Source organism: Mus musculus, chromosome 16 (genome assembly GCF_000001635.26).
Source record: "Mus musculus strain C57BL/6J chromosome 16, GRCm38.p6 C57BL/6J".
NCBI classification, from domain to species: Eukaryota; Metazoa; Chordata; class Mammalia; order Rodentia; family Muridae; genus Mus; species Mus musculus.
Genome location: NC_000082.6, coordinates 38524032 through 38550860, shown reverse-complemented (window position 1 = coordinate 38550860; position 26829 = coordinate 38524032). Strand labels below are relative to the sequence as shown.

At 45.6% G+C, this 26829-nt stretch overlaps 1 protein-coding gene across 7 annotated transcripts; it reads left to right on the top strand.

Annotated features, from left to right (window-relative positions):
* The first annotated feature begins 603 nt into the window (after positions 1-603).
* Poglut1 (protein O-glucosyltransferase 1) lies at positions 604-25803 on the top strand. 7 transcript variants are annotated; one of them, XR_003951782.1, is made up of 11 exons: positions 604-778; positions 1428-1518; positions 2280-2423; positions 4977-5112; positions 7902-8023; positions 12895-12954; positions 16037-16229; positions 19019-19077; positions 21249-21416; positions 23228-23284; positions 24080-25791. XR_003951782.1 is itself a non-coding variant. In NM_172380.4 (11 exons), exons 1-11 carry the CDS (start codon positions 694-696, stop codon positions 24234-24236), a joined length of 1179 nt encoding a protein of 392 aa, NP_759012.1. In that variant the 5' UTR covers positions 605-693; the 3' UTR covers positions 24237-25803. The 7 variants fall into 7 exon arrangements, 4 of the variants coding, with proteins under 4 accessions (NP_759012.1, NP_001287756.1, XP_030104950.1 ...); XR_003951783.1 differs by having other exon boundaries at positions 16037-16270; NR_153380.1 differs by having other exon boundaries at positions 605-778; positions 16037-16198; positions 24080-25803.
* Positions 25804-26829: the final 1026 nt, after the last annotated feature.

The following is a 26829-nucleotide window of genomic DNA, read 5'->3' as shown; positions in this document are numbered from 1 at the left end:
TAAAAGAATTTAATGATAATGATACATAGCTTTAAAAAACGTCCAATTTGCTTTTTGTTTGTTTGTTTTTTTGAGACAGGGTTTCTCTGTATAGCCTTGGCTGTCCTGGAACTCACTCTGTAGACCAGGCTGGTCTCGAACTCAGATTTCCGCCTGCCTCTGCCTCCCAAGTGCTGGGATTAAAGGCATGCGCCACCACTGCCTGGCATCCAATTTGTTTATTGATAATCTGGTTTGGTATGGTCTTTTGCAGCCTATCACAAACCTCAGTACAAAACAAGGGCTTGTTTAACACGGCCTATTTGTGTTATATTGCTAGAAATTCCTATTATAAATGGACCTGTGCAACCTTTTGGGGACATCCGTTCAATACGATCAATAAATAAGTAGTTTGGTGTTCTGGAGTGACCTAGCCAAGGAATGATTTAACCTAAGCTCTGTGTATAGCTGAAGCACAAAACAAACTACCTCCAACCTTCGGTTTGTCACAGAACTGACCATTATTAAATGTGCCACCCGAATGGGCTTCCTGCTGCCTTATTTCCCATGCCAGGCTCCCGGAGGCCTAGGGGCGGGCTCGGCAGCCATCTTTGTGTAGGGCAGCTCCCACGTGCCGTGGCGTCCGCCGCCATCCTTCTGCTGGGCGGCGCTTCCGCCGGCGTGCGGGTGGGAATCCGCAGTGGTCTGCGGGTGATGGAGCGTCGGGCGGGCTCTCGGCTTAGGGCATGGATGCTGTTACTGCTCCTGTGCCCGGTGCAGGGCCGCCAGAAGGACTCAGGTGGGCTCCGGGCGGGGCCGAGCTTACCGCCGCGGCTCGGGGTCCGCTCGGGTCCCTGGGTGCTCGCTGTGGCCCCCGGCGCGCGGAGGATGCTGTGCGGCTGCAACGCGAGCTGGACAGCGGGCGGGGGCGAGCCTAGGTGTTTGGTGGGCCTCTTCTTCTGGTCCTGGATCCCAGAGAGTAACCCCCATCCTCCAGAATTGGGGATGGTAGGAAGAGAGGGATGTTCCCTGTTTACAGCAGAACGCTGTTCCGTGCTTCCCCAGAGGAGGGTGGGAGGCACTTGCTAGCTATTAGGACAAAACAGATGAGGGAGGATTTGAGTTTGCGTTGATTGTCTCGATGGGGTTCAGTTTGATTAGGTGAGAATCCATGTCGAAGTCCGGTGTCTCCATAACCTACTGAAGGCCAAACATTAATAGCTTGTGACTTTTCCAATTTCTTAGATACCTGATGGCGCAGGTAGAGGAACAGACTTGACTCAAGCCCCGACAAGTTACACAAAGAATCGTTCTTGGCATTTCCACTACTGGGAAAGGAAGGGGATTTCTCCAAGTGTTGGTCTTCTGTTGCTTCTGCCTGGTGCTTGGCAAATACGAATGCCAAGGGCATTTATTCTGTTAACTCTCATTTCCTTCACTTTTTGAAGGCTCAAAATGGAAAGTATTTCTTGACCAAATTAACAGGGCTTTGGAGAATTATGAACCATGTTCAAGTCAAAACTGCAGCTGCTATCACGGGTGAGTTCCTTGGTGTGTCTCTGAGAGCTGGATTCTTGTAGGGACCTTCGCTAAGTCCCTTGAGAGATCTTGATGGCAGTTATTAGTGATCTAAGCATGTCTTGAGACCTTAGATGGCTCTCGTAATGTATGGAAATGCTCTGGGATGGGAGAGGCTCGGTGTTCTCCACATTGCCTCTGTTCCCTATGGTATTTTAGCAACATGTGCTTTCTATTTCTTCTATTTCTCTTGAAAGCTTCTTAGGTCCAGAGTTCATGTCTTGTTATTATTCTCTCTGGTGCTAGTTGTCTGCAACTGCACATGAAAAGGAACGAGCATGTTTATCATCTAATCAGTATTTCCTCTTGGTTTTTATCTTTAAGGTATGCACGTTTGGGCAGGGTTAGTTCAGTACATTGAAAGCAGGCCGACTACCCCTCAGGGCAAGCCACGTAACCCCTCTGATAGTCCATCAGCTAAATAGCAGTCCTAGCTCTTCATTTTTTATTTGATCCCTCAAAGATGCTGATGATACTGAAACTCACTCTGTGCTGAAGTTGAGAAGGGATGTGATTTGCTCCCTGGTGACTGCAGCCTATGCTCCCAAGTTTGATATTTCTCAGTTATCCATGGTGCTCTTGTGGAAGAGTGGCTCGTTCCTATCCCCTGCTCTCCCCCCTGCTTAGTGTATCCTCTAAACAAAACTCTTGGGGATAGATGGGATGGCGTCCTCAACCTCGTGGCCTGCTTTGGCTCGATGTTTTCCATTGTTCTTGCACAGCGTCATAGAAGAGGACCTGACTCCTTTCCGAGGTGGGATCTCCAGGAAGATGATGGCTGAGGTGGTCAGGCGGAAGCTAGGAACCCACTACCAGATCATTAAGAACCGGTTATTCAGGGAAGATGACTGCATGTTTCCCTCCAGGTATCCTCTGGGGTCCTCTAACACTGTTAGTACACGGAGGCTGACTTGATCACACTCCTAGGAACCAGCTACAGGAATTTGTTTTTTTTCTTTTTGGTATGCCAGCCATTTTCTGTAAGCCTAGTGTACATCATTAGCTATGATGGCTTAGGCTCTGTCCCTTCTCTTCTTTGCCTGTTGCCACAAGCTGTGGGGAACAGGCTGATGAAACCTGGCAGGGGGATGTGGGCTCAGGGGGAAGTGAAGCAGAGGGATTTAGGAGTGTCCGTTGTGGGCCAGGCCTGCTTTCATGGCCTCATAGTAATTACTCATTGTACAGATTTCTTCATTTAGTCCTCTAGCAGAATATTTAAATTACTCCTTACAACACCCCTGCAAAATTCAACTAATATGGCCATTGCTGGAGTGAGCATGCTTTAAAAAAAAAAGATTTATTTATTTACTTTATGTATATAAGTACACTGTAGCTGTACAGATGGTTGTGAGCCTTCATGTGGTTGTTGGGAATTGAATTTAGGACCTCTGCTCGCTCCGGTCAACCTCGGTCAACCCCAGTCAACCCCAATCTCTCAGTCACTGCTTGCTCCAGCCCAAAGATTTATTTATTATTATACATAAGTACACTGTAGCTGTCTTTAGATGCACCAGAAGAGGGCATCAGATCTGGTTATAAATGGTTGGGAGTCACTATGTGGTGCTGGGATTGACCGCAGGACCTTCGGAAGAGCAGTCAGTGCTCTTACCCGCTGAGCCATCTCACCAGCCCCCAAATCACAGGAGTGGCTGGGATTTGAACTCACAACCTCTGGGAGAGCAGTCGTCAGCTCTGTAGTGAGCATTCTTATCCATACACCTTAGAATGTGCTGGTCATGTACATTCATGTACACATGTGGGCTAAATTCCCAGAATAACTAGGCTAAGTAATGTCTTTTGGTTTCGTTTCCCATACGTTTAAATGATATTTTAATTAATTAAATTACTGATTTATTTGAGACAGCATTTCATTATGTAGCTTTAGTTGGCTTAGAACTTGCTACTAGACCAGGCTGGCCTTGAACTCAGAGTTCTGTTTACCCCTCCGTAGTGCTAGGATTAAAGGTGTGTGCCACCATGTCTGGCTTCCATGCTCTAAAGTAGACCTCACACCCTCTAACACAGTCCTGTGTATTAGACTTTTAAAATCTTTGCCGATCAGCTTGTTAAACGTTGACTGGTTTCTTTGAGACTTCCTTATTACTAATACAGTTGAGCATGTGATGTTTATGAACCATTGACTTTATTTTGGTAGTTATCATCGTGTATGTAAAACTGTTTTAGCCTGGCACGGTGGCTGTAATCCTGGGTCTTGGGAAAATCTGAGGCCACAGGGTCTATATGCTAAGTTTCAGGCTAGCCATGTTGCCAGAAAATTCTGATCAGTCTGTCAGATGTTCCTCCAGAATGTTGCTAGCTAGGATGTCAAAGAATAGGGCAGAAACAAGCTAAGCATTTTCCCTTTCACTCCTTTATAAACAAATACATAAATACATACATAAGTACATTCTCTGAAGCTTCTTAGGGAGTCTAATCCGAAAGTGGCCCTGTGGTCTTCCTGATTGTGTCAACGCCATATCGCAGAACTTTTTTTTTTTTTTTTTTGGTTTTTTTTCAAGACAGGGTTTCTCTGTGTAGCCCTGGCTGTCCTGGAACTCACTTTGTAGACCAGGCTGGCCTCGAACTCAGACATCTGCCTGCCTCTGCAGAACTTATTTTGATAATGATCTGTGTTTAGGTTGAAGGTATGAAAGGTTTCCCTCCTCAAGACCTAGTCACAGTAGAAAGAAAAAAAGCTATCAGAGTTAGCTTTCTGATGCTGTCACGGAACACCCGAGACAAGTAACTGTGAGGGGAAATTTTACATTGGCTCACAGATTCAAGACTTTCGGTTTGTGGTCAGATGGCTTTCTCGCTTTTGGAGCCTGTAGTTACACAACCTGGAGGGTAGTACAGGGCAGAGAAACCTACTTACCCCCTGTCACTCGGGAATGAGGGGAGGGGGTGGGGAAGGGAGGGAGGACACAACCGCTCTCAGTCTCCTTTGAGGGCAGTGATCCTTTTCATCTGTGATCTAAAACCACCTACCTCTTAAACCCTTTACCATCAGCTCCCAGAGGCAAAGCTGAGGAGGACCAGATCCAAGCTATAACGGTGTCTGTGGGTGAGAAGGAAGGCCAAGGAACTCAAAGAGAAAATAAGGTCTTCCAGTTTCTGTATTAAAATTTGTATTTCCTCTACTAATTAAACTATTCTGTGTTGAGGAAATAAAAACCTGGTGGCCAATAGAGAAGTTATATGAGTAGAAATGGTATTCTCTTCAAAGTTAGGATTGTTGGAGCAGTTTAGGTAAGGAAGGGTAACCTGCCCCATGTAGTAATCCCTTTAGAAGCATTGCTTTCAGGGGGCTGCGGTGGGCTGGTAATCTGTGCGCTGTCCCCCCTCACTTTAATGTCAGGATCCTTCCTACAGCCTGCAGCCACTGCTCTGATGATCCTGTGTTTTTGTCTGGCTAACAGGTGTAGTGGCGTGGAACACTTTATTTTGGAAGTCATCCATCGCCTCCCTGACATGGAAATGGTAATCAATGTCCGAGATTATCCTCAGGTTCCTAAATGGATGGAGCCTACCATCCCCGTCTTCTCCTTCAGTAAGGTGAGCACGGGAAGGGGCTCATGGGAGCTGAGGGTTCTCCCGGATGGGCAAGAGGGCTTCTCCCAGGAGTGAACTTAGCCTTTGTCATAAAATAAGACTGAAGAAAGAGAATCGAAGAATGTAAAATGGCCTCTGTGTCCAAAGGTAGGGCTAGGGAGCGAGGTGCTGTAGGAATGTAGAGCATTCAGAGAAGGATCCAGGAAAGCTCATACTCTTGGTTAGGAAATGCTTCTGTTGGAAAAAATAGTTCTTGCATTCCTATATTGTATACAGTAGCCATAGTGCTGGGTACCATCTGTCTTATCAATGTCTGTATCCCAGGCACCCAGCGTAGCTGACAGTGACCGTGACCGTGCTGGGTAACTCCACGTGGTTTGTGCCTAAACAGTGCATTGTTCAGATAGGCCTAGGGAAACCATAAGAGTGGGGAGGAGGAAGTTCTGGGGTGGGGTGTGTGTCCTACTGGGGAGGATAGAAGGAATTGGGTAACAAGTACAGACTTGGAGAATTTGGGGCAGAAAACAGCTTGTCCTAGCTCGGGTTCATGAAAATGGTATATTGGCAAGGAGGGAGGGGTCCTCTGTGGAACCCGGGCATTCAGAGTAGGATGGGGAGACTTAAAGATCCATAATCTTTGGGAGAAGGAACGTCTGTTCTGGTTTGGCTTCTTAAAGCAGTATTCTTACTTTGTGCTGTTGTTTCTGTGTTGCACATGGATGTATGTGTGTGTACGGAGAGGCCAGAGGTCAGCCATTGGCATCATGCCTTAGGAGATGTCTGTCTCATTTTTGAGTCTGGCCTGGGGCTTACTGATGAAGCCACTTGGCGTGGGGTTGAGGGGGCAGAAAGCCCCAGGGATCCACTCTGTGCCACGGTGCCCAGCTTTTTGTAGGTTTGGGGTCTGGAACTTTGGTCTTCAGTGCACTCAAGGCAAATACTTCCTCTCGGTCTCTCGGCCACCCTGTTCCTTCTTTGTTACGGTTCACTTTCTCTCTAGACTTTATTGCCTGTGTTGTAAGTGCTTCACACGGATTTTTCAAAAGTGGCTGGTCCCAGTATGCCCACGGGTCTGCTCGCTTCGTTTTCATTTCCACGTCCCTCCGTTTTTTCACAGTCACTGACTGCACTGTCCGAGGGCAGAAGTAGAGTTCGCCGGCTTTGTTGGGCATGCTAGATGAGTCGTGTGCTGTTTTCTTTTTCTTTCTTTCTTTCTTTTTTTTTTGAGACAGGGTTTCTCTGTGTAGCCCTGGCTGTCCTGGAACTCACTTTGTAGACCAGGCTGGCCTCGAACTCAGAAATCCACCTACCTCTGCCTCCCAAGTGCTGGGATTAAAGGCGTGCGCCACCACGCCGGGCTCTGTGCTGTTTTCTAAGTGTTTGAGAGAAGCCAGCCAGGCAGGCACCTCACACAAGAGGTGCGCATTGCAGTAAAACAGTGGATTAGGGCTTATGGGTCGTCACAAGGTACAGGTAGCCATGAAGCGGCAACAGAGGCTTTCAGATTTTACCAAACGTGTGAGCTGGACTTGGTGGCTTCTGCCTGTAATCCCAGCAAGAGGAGGCAGAGGTGGATAGATCACTACATTTGAGGCCAGCCTGGTCTATATAGTAAGCTCCAGGCCAGCCAGGGATACACAGCAAGATCTTCTATCTCAAAACAGCAACATCCAACACTGCCCACGAGATGTTTATAACTAGACTCTACCTGTATTCTCCCCTTCTCCCCTTGGCCCTTCTGATCAATGAGCAGCCGAGGATTTATTGAAGAGCCAGTGTAAGCTCAGTGGTGACACACACAGTGTTGGGTGACATCAGATCGTGTTTGTTAAATATCCATCACACTGTTTTCTCTTCTCTCTCTCTCTCTCTCTCTCTCTCTCTCTCTCTGTGTCTCTCTTCCCCCTCCCTCCTTTTCCTCCTGTGTGCATGCTTTTTCTCTCTTTCTTTTCCTTCTGGCCTCTGTCCTCGGAGCTTGTGAACGCACCTGAGAGCAGCTTCCCAATACATGTGCCTTTAATATAGAACATATAACGTAGAGCACTTGCTTATACCGGTGAAGAGGAAGGGCCAGCATTCAGACAACTATAATTAGTGGTATTTCCTGATTCTTACTCTCAAAATACCCCCTGGGAAAGAACTCAGAACTGGTAAAGCAGGGAAACACCAGGATGTAACAGTAGTTATGTTTTGACAACTGATTATTCATAATTGGGAATATTATCTCTCACACACTTTAAAAAAAAAAAGGAAACCCTCCAGAATTTTGAGGAACTGAAAAACTTGACCTTAATGATTAATATGATTAAAATTTCTGGGATTCAGGAGGTCTATCACTTTCTTTAAAGACAGGGCTGTCCTGGAACTCACTCTGTACACCAGGTTGGCCTCGAACTCAGAAATCCGCCTGCCTCTGCCTCCCCAGTGCTGGGATTAAAGGCGTGCGTCACCACTGCCCGGCTGAGTCTTTTACTTTTAACCCATGGTAATTCTTGCCTTTAAATGCCTGTAGTCCAGTCATAATGTGATGTTTTGTTCTGTGGTGCTGGGTATTGGACTCAGGGTTCTTGTATGCTAGGTAAGCACTGTATCAGTGAGCTGTATTGTACCCAGATCTAATGCCTAGAATGTAGACCTGGACAAATAAAATACTTCTCTGGCAGGTGGGCACTGTGAAAGCATTTGTCCCAACTCTCTATAAAGAATGCAAGAAAAAAAAAAAGAATGCAGCCAGCTACTTCTCATTTCCTTCCAAAACTTACATAAAATGTGCCTTTCTGTTTCCTTCAAAGACATCGGAGTACCATGATATCATGTATCCTGCGTGGACATTTTGGGAAGGGGGCCCTGCTGTGTGGCCACTTTATCCTACAGGTCTTGGACGGTGGGACCTCTTCAGAGAAGACCTGTTAAGGTAGGTCCTTTAGAAAGGTTTTGTTTCTGTGAGTTTTCTTGAAGTGAGCAGTAGAATGTATAGTCATTAAGATTACTGCCTGGGCTCAATGGCTTAGTAGATACAAGTTCTTGCTGTATAACATGAGGGTCTGAGCTTGGATCTGTAGCACCCATGTAAAATTCAGGCATGGTTGTGTGTACCTGTAACCCTCAGTGTTCAGGGAGGCAGACAGAGACAGGTGGGTCCTGGGAGCTCACTGGTGAGCTCATCTAGCCAAAATGGTGAAAATCAAGTTCAGAGAAAGAACATGTCTCAAGGGAATAAAGACTTGACATCTGTTATCTTCCTCTGGACCAATATGTACTTCCAGGCGACTGTACACAAGTACTTCCAGGCGACTGTACACAAAGCTGTACACACACACACACACACACACACACACACACACACACACACCATAAAAGTGAGGAGACTGTTCATAGCATAGGCAGTTTTGCCTGTGTATAAATATTCATGTTGGGCCTAAGGATATAATTTAGTTGGTAGAACACTTGCCTAGTATGTATGAAGCCCAGGGGTTGACCTCCAGCACTGCATATAGTGGCTTATGCCCCGTAATCCCAGAGCTGGGGAGATGGAGATAGGGGAGTTCAAAGCCAACCTCACCTATGCAATGAGTTTGAGGACAGCCTCGAAATCATAAGACCCCGTCTTTGAATGGAAAAAAAATCACTGTCTGTTAGAAAGGGGCAAGAAGAATCTCTCCTAGATCGTCAGCAGGGCCTCCAAGAGAAGGGTTAGGAGACTCTTGAAGCTTTTAAAAGATCTGTTTGTATGTGTATGAGTGTCTCCGTCCATGTTTGCGTGTGAACTCCCATGTGTGCATGCCTGGTGCCTGCAGAAGTTAGAGGAGGGCACAGATCTTCTAAACCTGGAGGCTGGGTTGTGAGTCTGCAAAAGCAGCAGGTACTCTTGAGCACTGAGCCAGCCTATTTTCCTTTATTATTATTTTTTTTACATTTTAATCGTTCTTTTTTTTAAGATTTATTTATTTATTATATGTAAGTACACTGAAGCTGCCTTCAGACACTCCAGAAGAGGGCGACAGATCTCCTTACGGATGGTTGTGAGCCACCATGTGGTTGCTGGGAATTGAACTCAAGACCTTCGGAAGAGCAACCTCTGAGCCATCTCTCCAGCCCCCATTTTAATCGTTCTTTAAGAGAGAATTAACTTTTTTTTTTTTTTTTTGGATATAGGGTCTCACTCCGTACCCCATCCTGGCTAAGTAATAACTCAATTAATCCTCCAGTTTCACTCTTTCTGGGATGACAGACGAGCCACCATACTTTTAATCACTATCATAATGAAAGTAAATCAACTGACCTTATTGTAAGGAGGGATAGATAATTTGTTGAAACAGGGTCTCACTTTGTTTTTGTTTTTTTTTTTTTTTTTTTTTAAAAAAGATTTATTTTATTTATATTAGTACACAGTAGCTGTCTTCAGACACACCAGAAGAGGGCATCAGATCCCATTACGGATGGTTGTGAGCCACCATGTGGTTGCTGGGAACTGAACTCAGGACCTCTGGAAGAGCAGTCAGTGCTCTTAACCGCTGAGCCATCTCTCCAATCTGGGTCCCACTTTGTAACCCAGACTGTCTTTGGACGTGCCATCAGCTCAGGCTGGGCTCAACCCCCTAATCCACCTGGATACTGGGCTTTGCCCTCCCAAATACTAATATTGAAGGTAGATACTGCTCTGCCTGGCTTGTAAAAATTACTTGGCGTGTACTTGGTATTTGGTGTTAATGATGGCTTGTAGTGGACCCTTAGGTATATTACGGACACCTGTATTCCAGATCCTTTCTGTTCATAGTGGAGACATGCCTTAGCCTGTTGATTCCGTCCTATTGTACTTCTCAGGGTCTGATCATCTAAACTTCCTAAACCAGCTATATTTTACACTCATGTGTACAGCATGTGTGTTACTCCGAAGACTCCCTGCTCATATATTCAGTCTTGCTATACAGAACAAGGTCCCCTTGAATTTGATATTTTCCTGCAAGTATGGCCCGAGATTCAAAGGGAACTGATTAAAACACAGAAAGTGTTAAAAACAAAACAAAACCCCAGACGGCCTGCCTTCTCTTACATCAAGCCTGCTTGTCAGTCTTTGTAGTACTGCTATTTGGGCTGGGTAATTCCTTGTGGTAAGGAGCTGGTCTGTTCCTTACAGAATATCGAACATCTCTTGCCTCTGCCCACTAAATGCCAGTTACAGTTCCTCAGAAATGTTTCCAGATGTAGCCAAAACAGAATCAGTGCCCACGAGGGCTACACACGTGGTTCAGTGGCAGCGCATGCCTAGAATGTACAGGGTACTCGCCTCGGTATCTAGCACTGTGAAAAACAGGAGAAAAACTCAGCTATGTGGAGAGTTGAACAGAAAGTGGTTCGTTTTGTTTTTTGTTTTTTTGAAATAGGGTTTCTCTGTGTAGCCCTGGCTGTCCTGGAACTCACTTTGGAGACCAGGCTGGCCTCGAACTCAGAAATCCACCTGCCTCTGCCTCCCCAGTGCTGGGATTAAAGGCATGCGCCACCACCGCCCAGCAAGAGCGGTTCGTTTTATTTCATTTATTTTTGAGCCACAGCCCAGGTTGACCTCAGATTCCCTGTGCAGTCGAGGATGACCTGAATGGTTCATCTTTCTGCTTTTCCTTCCCAAGGGCTGGGCTTCTACGTAGGGACCACCACATAGAGCTGGGGAAAGAAATTGCTTTTTTTTCCCCCGTTTTCTTTTTTAAAATGATTTCTTTCTTTTAAATTATGTGTGTCTCTGTGTGGGGTTATGCACAATGCAGAGGCCAGAAGAGGGTGTGGGATTCTCTGGAGCTGGAGGTACAGACCGTCGTGAGCTGTCAGACGTGGGTACTAGGAACTGAACTCAGTACTTTGTAAGAGCAGCACATGCTCTTAACTGTGGAGCCTTCTTTCCAGCCCCGAGAACTTCCTCTCTGGAGTCTTGCGTAGCTGTAAGGGGATTCCAGATGTTATACTTTGGATCTTATTCTTTTCGTCTTTATGCTTCACCATAGAATTTAGAACAATGCCTGTGTCATTTCCCATTGAGTACAAAAAGACAAAACTCTCCAATCAGTGCATAGTGTTTAAGAATAAGAACTAGTTCTGGCCTCGGGCTGGAGAATCAGCTAAGAGTTGTCACAAGGGGTGGTACAGGCCTGCCATCCTGCCATTCTGGAGGCAGGAGCAGGTGGGGCTCAGTGCAAGTTCAAGGACAGCCTGCGCTAAGTGGTGGTGGCCAGCCAAGGCTGTGTAGTGAGAGCCAGTCGCACACAAAGCAAATCAAAACAAAAAGAAAACAAAACAAAAAGAAAGTGCTAGCCAGGCCTGGTGGCAAAGAGCTGGTGTAATCCCAGCACTAGGAAGGCTGAGGCAGGAAGAGCGCATTTAAGACCACCCTAGGCTGTGGGTCTTGCCACATAGCCTTCAATACACAGTGTGCAGTGTGATCCTGTTCCAAATGAAAAGATGGAACTGGAAATGTGCTCAGTTGGTGGCCTGCCTCTCCAGCACACACTGGTTTATTTCTCAGCACCACAGAAAGCCGGCCAATATTGGCACTGCCCTGTCTCCTAGCACCTGGGAGGGTGGAGGAAGGAGGAACAAGAGTTCAAGGCCAGCCTGGGCTACATGTGACCCTGTCACAGAATGGAAACCAAAGGGGGAAAAGGTGGGCCAGGTTAGCTCGGGGCCCTGGAAACCCCAAGCATCTCTCTCAGGGTGTGAACGAGAAGCTTGGCGCTGTAGACCTGAACTCTACCTAGACCTCTAGAGCCCACAGCCCGGGCTCCCCATTTCTCCGACACAGCCCCGCCGCTCTCATCTACTCCAGTTGAGTCTTCCCCTTCACAGAGGAAGGCGCTGCAGAGATGGCTCTGCAGGGTGGGTGGGGCTCTGCAGGGTGGGTGGGGCTCTGCAAAGGCAGTTAAAGTGATGTGAGTTTCATCGAGGAAGTCTGGTCACGATCACACTTGCTAACTGCTGTGTTTTCCGGACTTTATTCTTTCGAGAGCACTTCATGAAGCTTTAAGAAGCCCAAGGTCCTTTGAGATGGCAGAGTATATACCTCTGGCGATCCTTGCTTTATTCCCCAAACATGAATTCTCTTTTCACCCAGTTCCTTTGCATTTCTTGTCACCCGCTAGTTTTATTAATAGCCTTCTACTTAGAGAGGGAACCCTGTTTGTGCCAACCAAGTAGTCCTGTGCGCGCTGCTTGGACCCTGTGCACTTTTGCTTGTGTGAGTTAATGTTACTGAGTTGGTGAGTTTGTAGCTGTTCCCACCAAGCTCCTTCAGGTTGCTGAAATGCTAGCGAAAGGGCTTGTGGTTTTGTTCATGGCTTGTTTTAGTAGCCTTGAATGGATTTATTTAAAGGTACAACATTCCAAACAAACCTTCAGAAATGGTTAAAACGGGCTTGTGAGATGGCTCAGCGGTTAAGAGCACTGACTGCTCTTCTGAAGGTCCTGAGTTCAAATCCCAGTAGCCACATGGTGGCTCACAACCATCCATAATGAGATCTGACACCCTCTTCTGGAGTGTCTGAAGACAGCTACAGTGTACTTACATATAATAAATAAATCTTTGGGTCAGAGCGAGCAGGGACTGAGTGAGCGGAGTTGACCAGAGCGAGCAGAGGTCCTAAAAATTCAATTCCCAAGAAGGCTCACAACCATCTGTACAGCTACAGTGTACTCACATATATAAATAGATAAATAAATCTTAAAAAAAAGAAAAAAATGGTTAAAACATACATAGTCTAGGGAAAAGCTCCAAAACTAATCAAAAATCTGTATTTTTAGGTCAGCAGCGCAATGGCCGTGGGAAAAGAAAAATTCTACAGCATATTTCCGAGGATCAAGGTGATTATATTCTTAGACCTGTAATAATGATGTTACCTTAAGGGTATAATGTATCTTGTTGCTCAAAGGAATTGCTAAGATAGTTAAAAAATGAATGTGGAATGGTGGCCAGGCATAGTGATGCACAATCGTAATCTTGCACTCAAGAGACAGAGGCAGGATGTCTTTAATATTGGGTTCTGAGCCAGCCTGGTCCACATAGTGGGTTCCAGGCCAGCCAGAGTTATACAGTGAGACCCTGTCTCAAAACAGCCACCATCACCACCACCAACAACAGAGACTTGGATTGGCAAGATCTTAGACTAAAGAATTCAATTGTGGTGGTGGTTAGTTTTTTTGTCAACTTGACCCAAACTCGAGTCACCTGGGAGGAGGTAACTTCAGTTGACAAAATACTGCAATCAGATTGGTGTATAGGCATGTCCTAACGGGCATTTTCTTGATTGATTGGTGATTGATGTGGGAGGGCCCAGTACCTCCCCTGTGTCCGTGGTCCTTGGAGATATAAGAAAAGCAGCTGATGGGATGGGAGAGATGGCTCAGGGGTTAAGAAAAGGCACTGACTGCCCTTCCAGAGGTCCCGAGTTCCTTTCCCAGCAACCACATGGTGGCTCACAGCCATCTTTAATGGGATCTGATGCTCTCTTCTGGTGTGTCTGAAGACAGCTTCAGTGTACTCATTCATATACATTAAATACATTAATGAATCTTTAAAGGAAGAAAAAAAGAAAAGCAGCTGAACTTGATCCTGGCCTTGGAAACAAGCCAGTAAGTGGCTTTCCTCAGAGGTTCCTGCTTTTGCCTGAGTTTCTTCCCTTATCCCCTGAAAGATCAGCTATGATGGGGATATGCAAGCGGATCAGACCCTTTCCAGCTTTTGGTCCTGGTGTTACCACCACAATAGAAAGCAAACTAGGAGGCTTGCTTGCCAAACCACTCACAATTCAAAGGCGGTCCCTCCCACCCAACAGCGGTACTGAATGGGTATTCATAGAGCGCCACCTGCCGAGCAGAGAGGGTATCCTTTTCCTGTTTCCAGTTCCCTAGAAGCAGCGTCATTGTGCTTCAGTCTCAGGTGGTTAACACAGCAGGAGTTACCTTCACCAGGTCTCTGGGCATTCTTGTCCTCAGACCTTGTGGCTGCCCAACAGTGCTCAGTGTCATAGACTGAGGCTAGGAGAAATGGAGCAGGAAGACAGGATAGAAAAATGGAGACTCTTGGCTGTGGTGTTCTGCCTCCTATCCCCGTGCTGAGGAGAGCACCTGCTGGGTAAACACAGGGTCAATGTCTGTGGAATGGGTAAAGAGGAAGGCCGTGAAGGGGGAAGAGTTTGTAGTTATTGTGGTGGTGTGCTGTCTATCAGAGTTATCTATCTTCCATCCACCTGGCTTGGACAGTGGACTTGAGAATACACTTGGGCCAACACCCATCCTTCAGACTAATTCTCTGATTCTCACCTTTGTTCCTATATAGCCGAGATTATCCTTGAACTTGAGACCTGCTTGCTTTCCAAGTAGCTAGGATTATAAGCATGTAGTCACTGTGCCTAGCTCTTGCCTTTTTTTGTTTGTATATTTTGAGATGAGGGTCTCACTTTGTAGCCCTGGCTGGCCTGGAGCTCACCATGTATATAGTGCAGGCTGCCCTTGAGCTCACAGAGATCTTCCTTTGCCTCCTGAACGCTGGGATTAAAGGTGTGTGCTACCGCGGCTAGCTTGGTTTTCAAATTTAAGTGTTATATTAGACTTTACAATGCATACACAGCAAAGGCCATGTAGCTGTTCTGGTAAATAGCAATTATGTAGCCACACTGATGTGAGTAGCAGTGATGGTAGGCATTAGATGAAGCTTCCAAAAAGGAAAACCATTCCCTGAAATAGAGATACAGTCACCAGAACATCATTGTCTTAGTTAGGGTCACTATTGCTGTGGCAAAAAAACCATGACCAAAAGCAATTCGGGGAGGAAAAAAGTTTATTGCACTCATGGTCCCATGTTCATCATCAAAAGCCATGAAGGCAGAAACTCACACAGGATAGGAGCCTGGGGGCAGAAGATGATGCAGAGGCCATGGAAGGGTGCTGCTTACTGGCTTGCTCCTCCTGGCTTGCTCACTCAGCTTTCTTATAGAACTCAGAACCACCACCCCAGCCAGGGATGGGACCACTCACAGAGGGCTGGGCCCTCCCCCATTGATCACTAGTTAAGAAAATGTCTTAAGCTGGATCTTATGGAGGCATTTTTCTCAATTGAGGCTCCCTTCACTCTGGTGACTCTTGCTTTTGACAGGCTGACATAAAACTAGCTAGTACAATCATACTCTTAAGATCAGATGCAGGCCAGATGTGGTAACTGACACTAAGAATACTAGTGATTGAGAGTTCACTAATCAATACTAGTGATTGAGAGTTCACTAATCAATACTAGTGATTGAGAGTTCACTAGTCAGGATCAGGAGTTCAAGGCCACATTTAATGATTTTTGAGGATACCGTGGTGTCTCAGTTAGGGTTTTACTGCTATGAAGAGACACCAGGACCAAGGCAACTCTCATAAGGACAGCATTTAAAATTGGGGCTGGCTTATAGATTCAGAGGTTCAGTACGTTTTCATCAAGTTGGGAGCATGACAGCATCCAGGCAGGCGTAGTGCTAGTGGAGCCGAGAGTTCTGCATCTTCATCTGAAAGCTGCTAGCAGAATACTGATTTCCAGGCAGCTAGGATGAGGATCTGAAAGCCCACACCCACAGTGACACACCTGCTCCAATAAGGCCACACTTCCTAATAGTGCTACTCCCTGGGCCAAGCATATCCAAACCCCCAGGGCTACTTGAGAGCCTGTTTTAAAACAAACCTGGATGTAAGTAAAGAAAGGCTTGACACTCCCTGTCTTTATGGGTAAAGTGGGATAGCCTGAGCAACCAAGATGCTGCACTACCCAGGGTCCTCTTCCTTTACCGACCCAGACCCGGTGGAACTATCCCATCTGTGCCAGTGGCATAGTTGGCACTAAATGCTGCATAGGCATTGGGGACATTATGGTATAGGCCACATAGATTTATGTTCTGTGTTTTCTCTGTAGGACAAGCCCAGAAAGAGATCCTCTCATTCTCCTATCTCGGAAAAATCCAAAGCTCGTCGATGCCGAGTACACCAAAAACCAGGCCTGGAAGTCTATGAAAGTAATCAGCAACCGTCTGACTCGAACCACAGCAGTGCTGACTCTAAGAACGTTGCCATCTGGGTAGAGTTTGAGATTAGGCTTCCTCTCAGTGGTGAGATGAGCGCAGAGCAGATTCCCTGCGATGGTGTTAGCGTATGTGTAAATCGCTGTCTCCCAGGGTTCACTCGCGCTGCTATGCTGGGTGTCAGCAACTCTCAAGAGTTGAGTGTAAGCTTTTCCTGTGAGTGGCCAGATAGTAAATGTGGGGCTACCCAGGTCATTACTGCATGGCCTGCTGTAGCAGAGGCAGCTCTCACATTGTGACTATTCCTAGTTAGTATTTATGGACACCAAAATCTGGATTTCATATGAAATTTGAATTTTATGTAATTTTTTTCTTTTTTTTGTTGTTGTTTGTTTTTATTTTTAAGATTTATTTATTTATTGTACACTGTAGCTGTGTTCAGACACTCCAGAAGAGGGTGCCAGATCTCATTACAGATGGTTGTGAGCCACCATGTGGTTGCTGGGCTTTGAACTCAGGACCTTCAGAAGAGCAGTCAGTGCTCTTAGCCACTGAGCCATCTCTCCAGCCCTTGTTTTTATCTTTGAGACGGGGTGTCATAATGTAGCCCTGGCTGTCCTGGAACTCAGTATGTAGAACAGGCTGGCCTTGAACTCACAGATCCATCTCCCTCTTCTGAGTTCTGGGATTAAAGTCTTGTGCCACTACTCCTGCATTTTATAGGATTTTCACATATCAAAAATATTTTTCTTTCCCTTGATTCTCCCCAGTCACTTGAAAATGAAAATATCTAATCCATTGGTTCTATAGCACTGTGTGGTGCCGTGGGCTGTCGTTTACCAATCCCTGGTGTACAGGAATGGTTCTCAGTTGCTGAAGAGCACACCCCAAGAGCTTAAACAATGAGCTCAGTGACTAACTCTGGGGCCCAGGTTCCAGGAATCTTCATTTCATTAAAATCAGAGAAATGTGGCCTTTAGCTCTGAGGTCCATCTGTCCTGACTGACTTCTTGCCATAAGAACGAACATAAAGTCCTAATTTCCTCGTTTGCAATTTCAACAATAAGAAGAAAGCTTTCAGCGTCATGGAGAAAACCTCACTGTGTATCTGTAGTGGATGCATTTTTTTACATAAGTTTCGTGTGTACATTTTTGTTGTGTTCCTATACTGGGATTTGAACCCTTGCCTCGGAATACTAGAAAAACACTCTAGCCTTGAGCTACACACCATTAGTCTATTATTTTTTAGTTTAAATTTTTTTATTTTATGTGTATGAGTGTTTTGCCTGCAAGCCTGGGTGTGCACACTTGTATGTGCCTGGTGACTGCTGGAGTTACGGCCATTTGTAAGCCGCCACGAGGATGCTTGGGATTGAGCCCAGCTCCTCCGCAAGAGCAGCGAGTTCTCTTTTAACTACTGAGCCAACTCTCCAGCTGCATCCTTAGCCTACGTTATACAGTTTTAATCAAACGGGAGCAAATGAGTTCAAGAAGCCTTTGGATAACAATAATAGGAATTCAAGGACATCCTCATATTAATGACTTTGAGCCAAGCCCGGGCTATGAAACCCTGTCCGGAAAAGCAAGACAGGGAAAGGAGAGCAGAAACAAAGAAATGAAAGAGTGCATTAATTCAGCGCACATGTTGTCAGCCTCTTCTGTGGAGGGAGAGAGGGAAGTAAAGAGAAAAGGGTCAGGCAGAGGATGGACAACTCCAGATGACTGCTGCCAAGTAGGGATAAGAGCTTGCTGTGTTAGATCTGTGTCTTAGTTAGGGTTTCATTGCTGTGAAGAGACACCATGGCCAAGGCAACTCTTAAAAGGAAAACATTGAACTGGGGCTGGCTTACAGGTTCAGAGGTTCAGCCCATTGTCAGCATGGTGAGAAGCATGGCAGCATGCAGGCAGACATGGTGCTGAAGGAGCCGAGTTCTGTCTTGGGGGACCCTTTTTGGGGACTCTCTTCTGCACTGGGCGAAGCTTGAGTAGGAGGAGTTTACTCTAACAAGGCCTCACCTATTCCAACAAGGCCACACCTCTTAATACTGCCACTTCCTGTGGGCCAAGCATATTCAATCCTAATAATTCCACTTCCCATGGGCTACACATATTTAAGCCACCACAATCTGCATTATCATCACCACCAACACCACCATCACCATCATCATCATCATTTTTCTTTGAGAAAATTTAGAAAGCTGGATTTTTATTATTGATGTATTGATTTTGAGATAGGGTCTTTTGTAGCCTAAACTGGCCTTGAGTTTTTTATGTAGCTGAGGGTGACCTTGTACTCCTGATTATCCTGCCTCCACCTTCACTTGAACTTCAACTTCAATCCCCATTGGGATTACAGGCATGGTCTGGGCTGCCAAGCCAGGCCACAGATCTGGGCTTTTGTGAGAAGTATCATGCCACCTAGTGAAATGGTAGCAGTGGCTTGCATATTTATTTGTCAAGACTTTCTAGGCCTGACAAATGTCTTTGTGAGTTCCAACCGTAAGCCCCATAAGCCAGCCAGCACTTATGACCGTGTGTGTGTGTGTGTGTGTGTGTGTGTGTGTGTGTGTGTCACACAGTGAGGTGGGCTATACACCATGGCCTCTTAGTTCAAAGGAAGGTAGCATGACTTCAGGTGAGCTTAGACTATAAAACCAAATACACCCGAGTCAAACCCTTGTTGTTGCTATTTAAGATCATGTTGACACTGAATAAGTCCCCGTTTGAAACCTCTGGTCTAGTGAAGATAATAACGTCTCCTGGGAGTGTTAGGTTCCTTATGATGGTTAAATGAGGTTATGTTGGTGAACTGTTTTAACACTGCATCTGCCCATAACTGCTATTGCTCGTGGTGATAACTTCCTGTCCACCCACAGGATACTCTGGGAAAGCCAGCCGCTAAGGATGTACACCTCATAGATCACTGCAAATACAGGTAAGACTTCCACTTCTCCGCCCCCTCCAGCCCTCCCTCCAGCCCTCCCTCTCTTCCTTCTCCTTCCTCATAGTTAGTTACATGTTTATCCCAGTAGTAACTGTTATGATGAGGGTTGCGGCTACAACATGGTAGTAGACATGTGCTTGCTCAGCATACAGGACGCCCTAGGTTCAGTCCCATCATTTAACAAACAGACAAACGTTACAATGAAACACCAGCACCAAGAATTGGCTAAGAAGGTAAACTGAGGCTTGGAGGACAGTTAGGATGGGACTTGGAGGTCAGGACAATGGCTACCCCCAGCGGGAGCGTAATGTAGGGTAGGTGCTCCTCTGTTAGAGGCAGGCACACACATGAGAAATGCTGAGAAGAAAGCAGCCTTTTCTCAGAGGGCTTTTCCAGGGAGCTTCTCTTTGAGGATGGATTGGCTTAGGCTTGATCTCCTGCACTTTGGAAGAGGAGGATGATGTCCGAGAAGAGGGACCCTCTTTGACTTGAACTACACAAGGGGAAACAAAAGGGTTGGAACCTGACTTACTGTATAACTCGGTCTCTGGCTAAGGCTGACTTGACCTCCTGATCCTCCTGTCTCCACCTTCCCGGTGCTGGGATTGCAGGCACGTTCCCTTATGCCCAGTGTGGAGCTTTTTCTTTTCAAAATCTATTTTGACATGTATTTATCTCCTGTTGAGTGCACGTGTGCCGCCGTATTCATGTGGAGGTCATCCTACTACAGCTCACTGGGGATGGTTCTCCTCTTCCACCCTCTGGGCTCTGGAAATTTAATGTGAGCACCTGCGGAACCATTTGTACAATCCAGTTTTTTGTTGGTGGTGGTTTTTTTATTTGTTTTTTGTGGTTTTTTTTTTTTTTTTTTTTTGGTTTTTCAAGACAGGGTTTCTCTGTATAGCCCTGGCTGTCCTGGAACTCACTCTGTAGACCAGGCTGGCCTCGAACTCAGAAATCCACCTGCCTCTGCCTTCCGAGTGCTGGGATTAAAGGTATGTGCCACCATGCCCAGCGTTCTTTGTGTTTTTGAAAAATATTTATTTACGAATCGGGCGTGGTGGCGCATCCCTTTAATCCCAGCACTTGGGAGGCAGAGGCAAGTGGATTTCTGAGTTTGAGGCCAGCCTGGTCTACAGAGTGAGTTCCAGGACAGCCAGAGCTCTACAGAGAAACCCTGTCTCGAAAAACCAAACAAAAAAAAAAAAATTTACTTTATTTTTTGTTTTTAATGTACATCATTGAACGAAAATTTTTCATGTATGTTTGAAATCTACAAAAACCAAACCAAACCAAACCCTACTATTTCTTTCTGAAATACTACTTCCTATCTGTTTTCCACCCAGCACACTGCTGCTGGCCTCATATTCTTTCTGGAGAAACTATTTCCTCTTGTTTACCTGACATTCCTGGAACAACCTGCAACTCCAACCCAGGAAAAGCCAGGAGTGTATGGGAACTCCACAGATACATACTGATGTGTCCTTGAAGACTGAGAATGGGGCTCCATGCCTACAGTCTCAGCACTTGGGAGCATAAGGCAGGAGGAGTTCTGGGAGGCCAAGGCCAGCCCAAGGTAAAACGTGAGGCCACGTTATAGTTGCGGTTTCTATTGCTGTTATTAAACACCATGACCAAAATCCACTTGGGGAGAAAGGATTTATGCCAATTTATAGCCTATAGTTCATCATCTGGGGAAATCAGAGCAGGAATTCACGGCAGAAACCTGAAGCCAGGGACCAAAGCAGAGGCCATGGAGGGGTGCTATTTACTGCTTGCTCCCCATGGCCTGCTCAGCCCCCCTTCCTTATAGCCCTTATATAGGACCACCTGTCCATGGGTGGCGCTACCCACAGTGAGCTGGGCTTTCCCAATCAATCTGGCTTTTAGTCAATCAATGAAATGCCCTACAGACTTGCTTGTAGGCAAACTGATAGAGGATGCTTCTCAATTGAGAATCCTTCCCAAATGACTCTAGTTGGTGTCAAGCTCACAACTAGCCAGCATCTCCTGTCTCAAACAATAAAATGAAAGATATAATTAGAAAGGGAAGGAAGAAATCATCAAAGCAGAGATGGGAGTGAGGGAAAGGAGGCATGGGGGAAGGTCCTGTTCTGGTAGCAGCTGTACAAAATGAAGTGTGCTTTTTTTCTCTTTTCCAGATACCTATTTAATTTTCGAGGTGTAGCTGCAAGCTTCCGGTTCAAACACCTCTTCTTGTGCGGTTCACTGGTCTTCCATGTTGGTGATGAGTGGGTGGAGTTCTTCTACCCACAACTAAAGCCATGGGTTCACTACATCCCAGTCAAGACCGACCTCTCCAATGTCCAGTAAGCACTCATCTTAAGTACAGCCACTTACGTTTTCGGGATGATTTCATTTTCAAGTGAAAGCTTCCTCCTCCTTGAAATACTTGGCCTGTTGTACACATTGTATAGTGTTGTGCATTATTTAGGTAGGTTATAAATTTAAGTTGAGGTGTGTCTTAGTTAGGGTTTTACTGCTGTGAGCAGACACCATGACCAAGGCAAGTCTTATAAAGAACAACATCTAACTGGGGCTGGCTTACGGGTTCAGAGGTTCAGTCCATCAGCATCAAGGCAGAAGCATGGCAGCATCCAGACAGGCATGGTGCAGGCAGAGCTGAGAGGTCTACATCTTCATCTGAAGGCTCCTAGCAGAATACTGACTTTCAGGAAGCTAGGGTGAGGGTCTTAAGCCTACGCCCACAGTGACACACTTATTCTAGCAAGGCCACTCCGAATAGTGCCACTCCCTGGGCCAAGCATACGCAAACCATGACACGGTGCTTTAATTTAAAGTGCCATTTTCAACGTAACATGCTGATGAACTGAAAAGGCTTTGATCTTTCAACAACTGAGGGTAGATTTGGCCTTGTCGTGCTGCCATTAGGATTTCAGGTACAGCGGAAGAGTTGGCCCAAGTGAAGCCCTTGTAGATAGTCGCATTCATGATGGGAGGAGATAGAAAAAGGTATGGAGAAGGGCCAGAAGTGGGAACCCAGTTCTGTCCTCTGGCTAGAACAAGAATTTGGAGATAAGTTTGGAATTAAAATTTTTTATTCATACATTGGGTGGAAGCAGAGGGAATGGACGCCTGTGACGGAGCATACGCACGTTGCATTGCATATGTGTGATAGTCAGAGAATGACTTCCCGGAGTCTGGTCTTGCCCACCACCTGGCTGAGGCGGTGTCTCTTGTTTCTGCTGCTGTGCTGCATACAAGTCTTGCTGGCCGTCGGCTTCCTGCCGGATTTCCCTGTCCCTGCCTCTTGCTGTAGTTGCAGATGCACACTGCCCCATCCAGCCTTTCACCTAGGCTTCAAGGGTAGACTCAGCCTGTCAGGCTTCTGCTGCCACCTGCTGAGCCATTTTACTGGCCCCAGAAATCATTTTTCATACTTGATTTCTTTTTATTATTGTCATACATTTTTTTTCTCAAAAATATCTCAAGCCTATATAATAGAATTAGCATAATAAATAATAGTGAGAGCCAACAATCTATCTTTACCTTTTTTTTTTTTTTTTGAGTCATGGTTTTGTGTAACTATCTTCAAACTTGCATATAGTCAAGGTAGCCTTAAACTTCTAATCCTCCTGCTTCTACCTTCCATGTGCTGGGAATAGTGGCATACACCATGCCCCACACCATTCCTGGTTTTGTTGTATTTAGCTTTTTTTTTTTTTTTTTTTTTTTTTTTTTGCTATTATTTTCTTTAGGCATCCTAATCTCTTTGCTTTAAAGAAATTATGTTCAACCTACATATCTACAGACTTATCAGTTGTCTTTCTGCTTTGGTATTAATGAGAATGACCTACATTTTAAAAGCTCATGATTTTCGTGTGTGTATGAAGGCCAGAGGTCAACCTTACCTGTTACTCTTCAGGGGCCATACATTTTGTTCTTTTTGAGACAGAGTCTTTCACTGGGACCTTGGGCTTGCCCTGAGAATTGGCTAGCGGCCAGCAAGCTCCAGGTTTCCACTAGCCTCTACCTTACTAGCACAGGAATTAAAAGCACAAGCCACCATACCCAGGTCCCTGAGTGGAGACTACCTTAGCAGCTGAGCCATCCCCCTGCCTCCCCAACCTCTACAGTGTTGTGGTTCTTGTCCTTTTAGGGAGCTGTTGCAGTTTGTAAAAGCGAATGATGATATCGCTCAGGAAATTGCTAAAAGGTAAGCTCTATTCATTTGTCCCTTCTTGTCAGTCTCATCTGTCCTAAAGTTGTCTACATATAGTTACCATGATAATGTCCACACCTCAGCTTCATTATGAAGATAGTCCAGAGTGAAAGCTTCCCAGGAGGCAAATAGTTCACACTTTCACAAGTGTTCCATAGCTAGACAAATAGACTCCAGCCTTTCAGAGGAGAGTTATCTGTTTTTAAGTTGTATGTGTATTTGCGTGTCTATGTGCAAATAGTGTGTGCATGTCAGTGCAAGTGCCCAGGTCAGAGATCAGGGGCATGGAACCCCTAGAGCTGGAATCAGAGGCACGCATGTTCCTTTGTAAGAGTCCCAACTCTTAACTACTGAAGCCAGCCCCTCTCCAGGCCCTGGACCTCAGTCTAAGAGGAACTAAGACAGATGTTTTTAGCTGGGCATGGTGACTCATACCTAAAATCCCAGCAATGAAGAGACTGAATGGAGAATTGCTTTGAGTTCCAGGATAGCCTGGGCTATGAAGTGAGTCATATGAAAGAGTCAGAAGTCTCAAAACGCCAAACCAGGACCAAAACAAAACAACAAAACTCAAGTGCTTAAAAATGAATATTAGCTGGAACAATGCTTGCTTTTAAGAAACAAATGTTAAATTTATTCCTAAATGCATGTGGATTATGATAGTTATACGGTTGTTCGTGAGAAACAGCTGAGTTAATTCAAATAAAATACTTGGAACGAGGCTCATGATAAAGTACTCAACCATATGTAGCCTGTGATATATAATATTCTTGTTAATCTTCTGTCCAGGGGAAGCCAGTTCATCATAAACCATTTGCAGATGGATGACATCACCTGTTACTGGGAGAACCTCTTGACTGACTATTCCAAATTCCTGTCCTATAATGTAACAAGAAGAAAAGATTATTATCAGATCGTTCCCAGACGTTTGAAAACTGAACTGTAGTATCCATCCCAGGACCAGAATCCTGACAGTGGATCTGAGATGCTCTGTGGTGAAATACCATGATCATGATGCCTGTACCTTGAACACTTTTGGACAAGCCAAACATCCAGTTTTCCTTATCATGTTGAAGCCAGAGGGACTCTTGAGAAAGATCTAGTATGTGTGTAATGAGCAGAAATGAAACAGCTCAGCTCTTTGGAATCATGAGATAAGGCTTTGGAACTGCATTCTAACCATCGTTTTCCTATGATCAGTCACAGCTTGTGCCTCGGGTCATCTACGTGTGTTATCACTGTGAAATGGACTGTGTCCATCTGAAGATGCTTTGTCCTGTTATTTGGAGCAGACCATCCATCGTTTGGAACTAGTACAATACACAAGCAACTCTGAAGTTATTTTAGGTTTGATTCTGTTGCTTTATTTTTATGTAGAAATCCTTTGGAGTTTGTGAAAAATACCACAGCGATTGCTTCCTCTGGAGTCTGAAGGAGGCCAGTGGCTGTGCTCTGTTTTGTAACTGCATAAATTCTCTGGCACTCAGGAGGTTTCCATAATGCCTCAGTGGCATGAGTAACTTCTGCAGTTGGATTTCAGATTCCCATTTTGTGCCTTCATGCCCTTTTTATTCTCTCTGAAGGAGATTAAGAGAAATTTCCCAGTCCTTTCAGGAAGCAGTCTCACTAAAGAACTATGCCTCTGTAATACTAGCACTTCTGAAGCGAGAGGCAGGAAGATGAATTCGTGGCCACCCTCAGCTACACAGGAGTTCAAGGAGAGCCCGGCTACATGAGGTCCTGTCTCACCTTTTGCACATCTTTTATTTTGCCATTTTGAATTTGTAGCAGCAGGATCAGCTCAGTTTGCAGAGACTGCAGTCTTCATATGTGACCATATCATGAAGTGGCAATTTATAGAGCACTCAGCTTTCGCTTTTACTCCGGTATGAGGTTATCCTTGGGCTCCAGCATCACCTCTGAACCTCCTTGGCAGTTGGCGGCTCACATCTGTGTTCTGTGCCACCGTGCTGCTTTGTCGTTACGCGCCTCTTTCCCCCACGCTCTGTACGCTTACTGATGGACGAGAATGACGTTTCTCTGCTCTTGATGTCTCCATTATCAGCACAGTGCCTCACGCAGAGCAGTTACTGAACAGCTATTGGAATGAGTGAGTGGGAATGGATGGATACACTCGCCTGGCCTAACTAAAGTCTATTTTTTAAACTGCTCGGTTGCTTGCTCCAGTGGGGATGAGATACACTGTGAGAAATGGGTCAGTTCAGATCCTTACTTGCCCTGGAGTAGTAAGGAGTATCTGTTTTTAAAAACAACAAAAGTTACTCGGCTCTGACTCTTGCCTGTGTACCTCACTGTAGATGGTATGCGAATGGTGGGTAACAGTATGTCAAGTGTGTGATTTCGAAAATGGTTTGTATGGTCACACTTCTGAAGATTTCTGTTATCATTAATACTGGTTCGGTCCTAAACGTAACCATTGGCTCCTCATTTACTTACTATAGAAAAGACTACTATTGTTTTCAATATAACCGAATATAATATGTTTTGTAAGAGTTGTACTTGGTGAGCCTGGAAAAGAGAACCCATTGACCCAAGAGAAAAGTGACTGTGGGTGGAAAAAGTGGTTGGGTTTGATGAGCAGAACTCAGCTGGGCTGAGGGATAAGCGTTGGTTCTAGACAGAGATGATTGAAACCCTTCACTAATGGTTCCTGTTAGCAAGTCCATGTCCTGAGGATGAGAGAGCTGTGTATGTTAGAGGGTATTTTGACTACATTTTGACTGACAGTATTGCTTTGAGACCCTTCAAGATCAGAGAACAGAGCTGGGCGGTGGTGGCATATGCCTTTATTCCCAGTACTTGGGAGGCAGAGTCAGGTGGATTTCTGAGTTCAAGGCCAGCCTAGTCTACAGAGTAAGTTCCAGGACAGCCAAGACTACACAGAGAAACCCTGTCTCGAAAAACAAAAAACAAAACAAAACAAAAATCAGAGAACAGAAGAGGCGGAGTGTTTCTCTGCTGGTAAAGGAAGGTAAGGTCTGGTAGCTTCGAGAATGTGGGAGGCTGAGTAAGAGAGAGAGTTAAGGTAGAGCGGTGAGATGGACCATCACCAAGGGCCTAGGGAAATTCTCGGTACTAGGTACCAAAGGCAGCTTTTGAGTCTTTGGGGCTAGGATGTAGGTGAGTGGTAGGACACTCGCCTGGCATAGGAGCATTTTCCAGGACCACCTAAATGGAAAAGGGAGCTGAAGAGTTTGTGAAATCTATCTGGTACTAAGGAAGACCTTGTTTGTCTCTACAGGATGTTGGATCCTGGGGACATCTGAGCTATATGTAATGGTTTTTAACATTTTATTTTATGTATTTGAGCACCCTGTCTTCATGCACATCAGAAGGGAAGATCAGATTCCATTACAGATGGTTGTGAGCCACCATATAGTTGCTGGGAATTGAACTCAAGATCTCTCAGAAGAGCAGCCAGTGCTCTTAACCACTGAGCCATCTCTCCAATCCCCATAGGTAAATGATTTTGTTAGTGTTTGCCCAATCTTTGCCCTGTCCTCATTCATGTCGACCCT

Excerpts from the sequence above, each read along its gene's own strand:
- Poglut1 (NM_172380.4), top strand. The coding sequence starts at position 694 with ATGGAGCGTCGGGCGGGCTCTCGGCTTAGGGCATGGATGCTGTTACTG. Across the intron at positions 16,137-19,018 it reads AGGCCTGGAAGTCTATGAAA|GATACTCTGGGAAAGCCAGC; the intron begins GTAATCAGCAAC and ends GTCCACCCACAG. Across the intron at positions 23,285-24,079 it reads GCTCAGGAAATTGCTAAAAG|GGGAAGCCAGTTCATCATAA; the intron begins GTAAGCTCTATT and ends TCTTCTGTCCAG.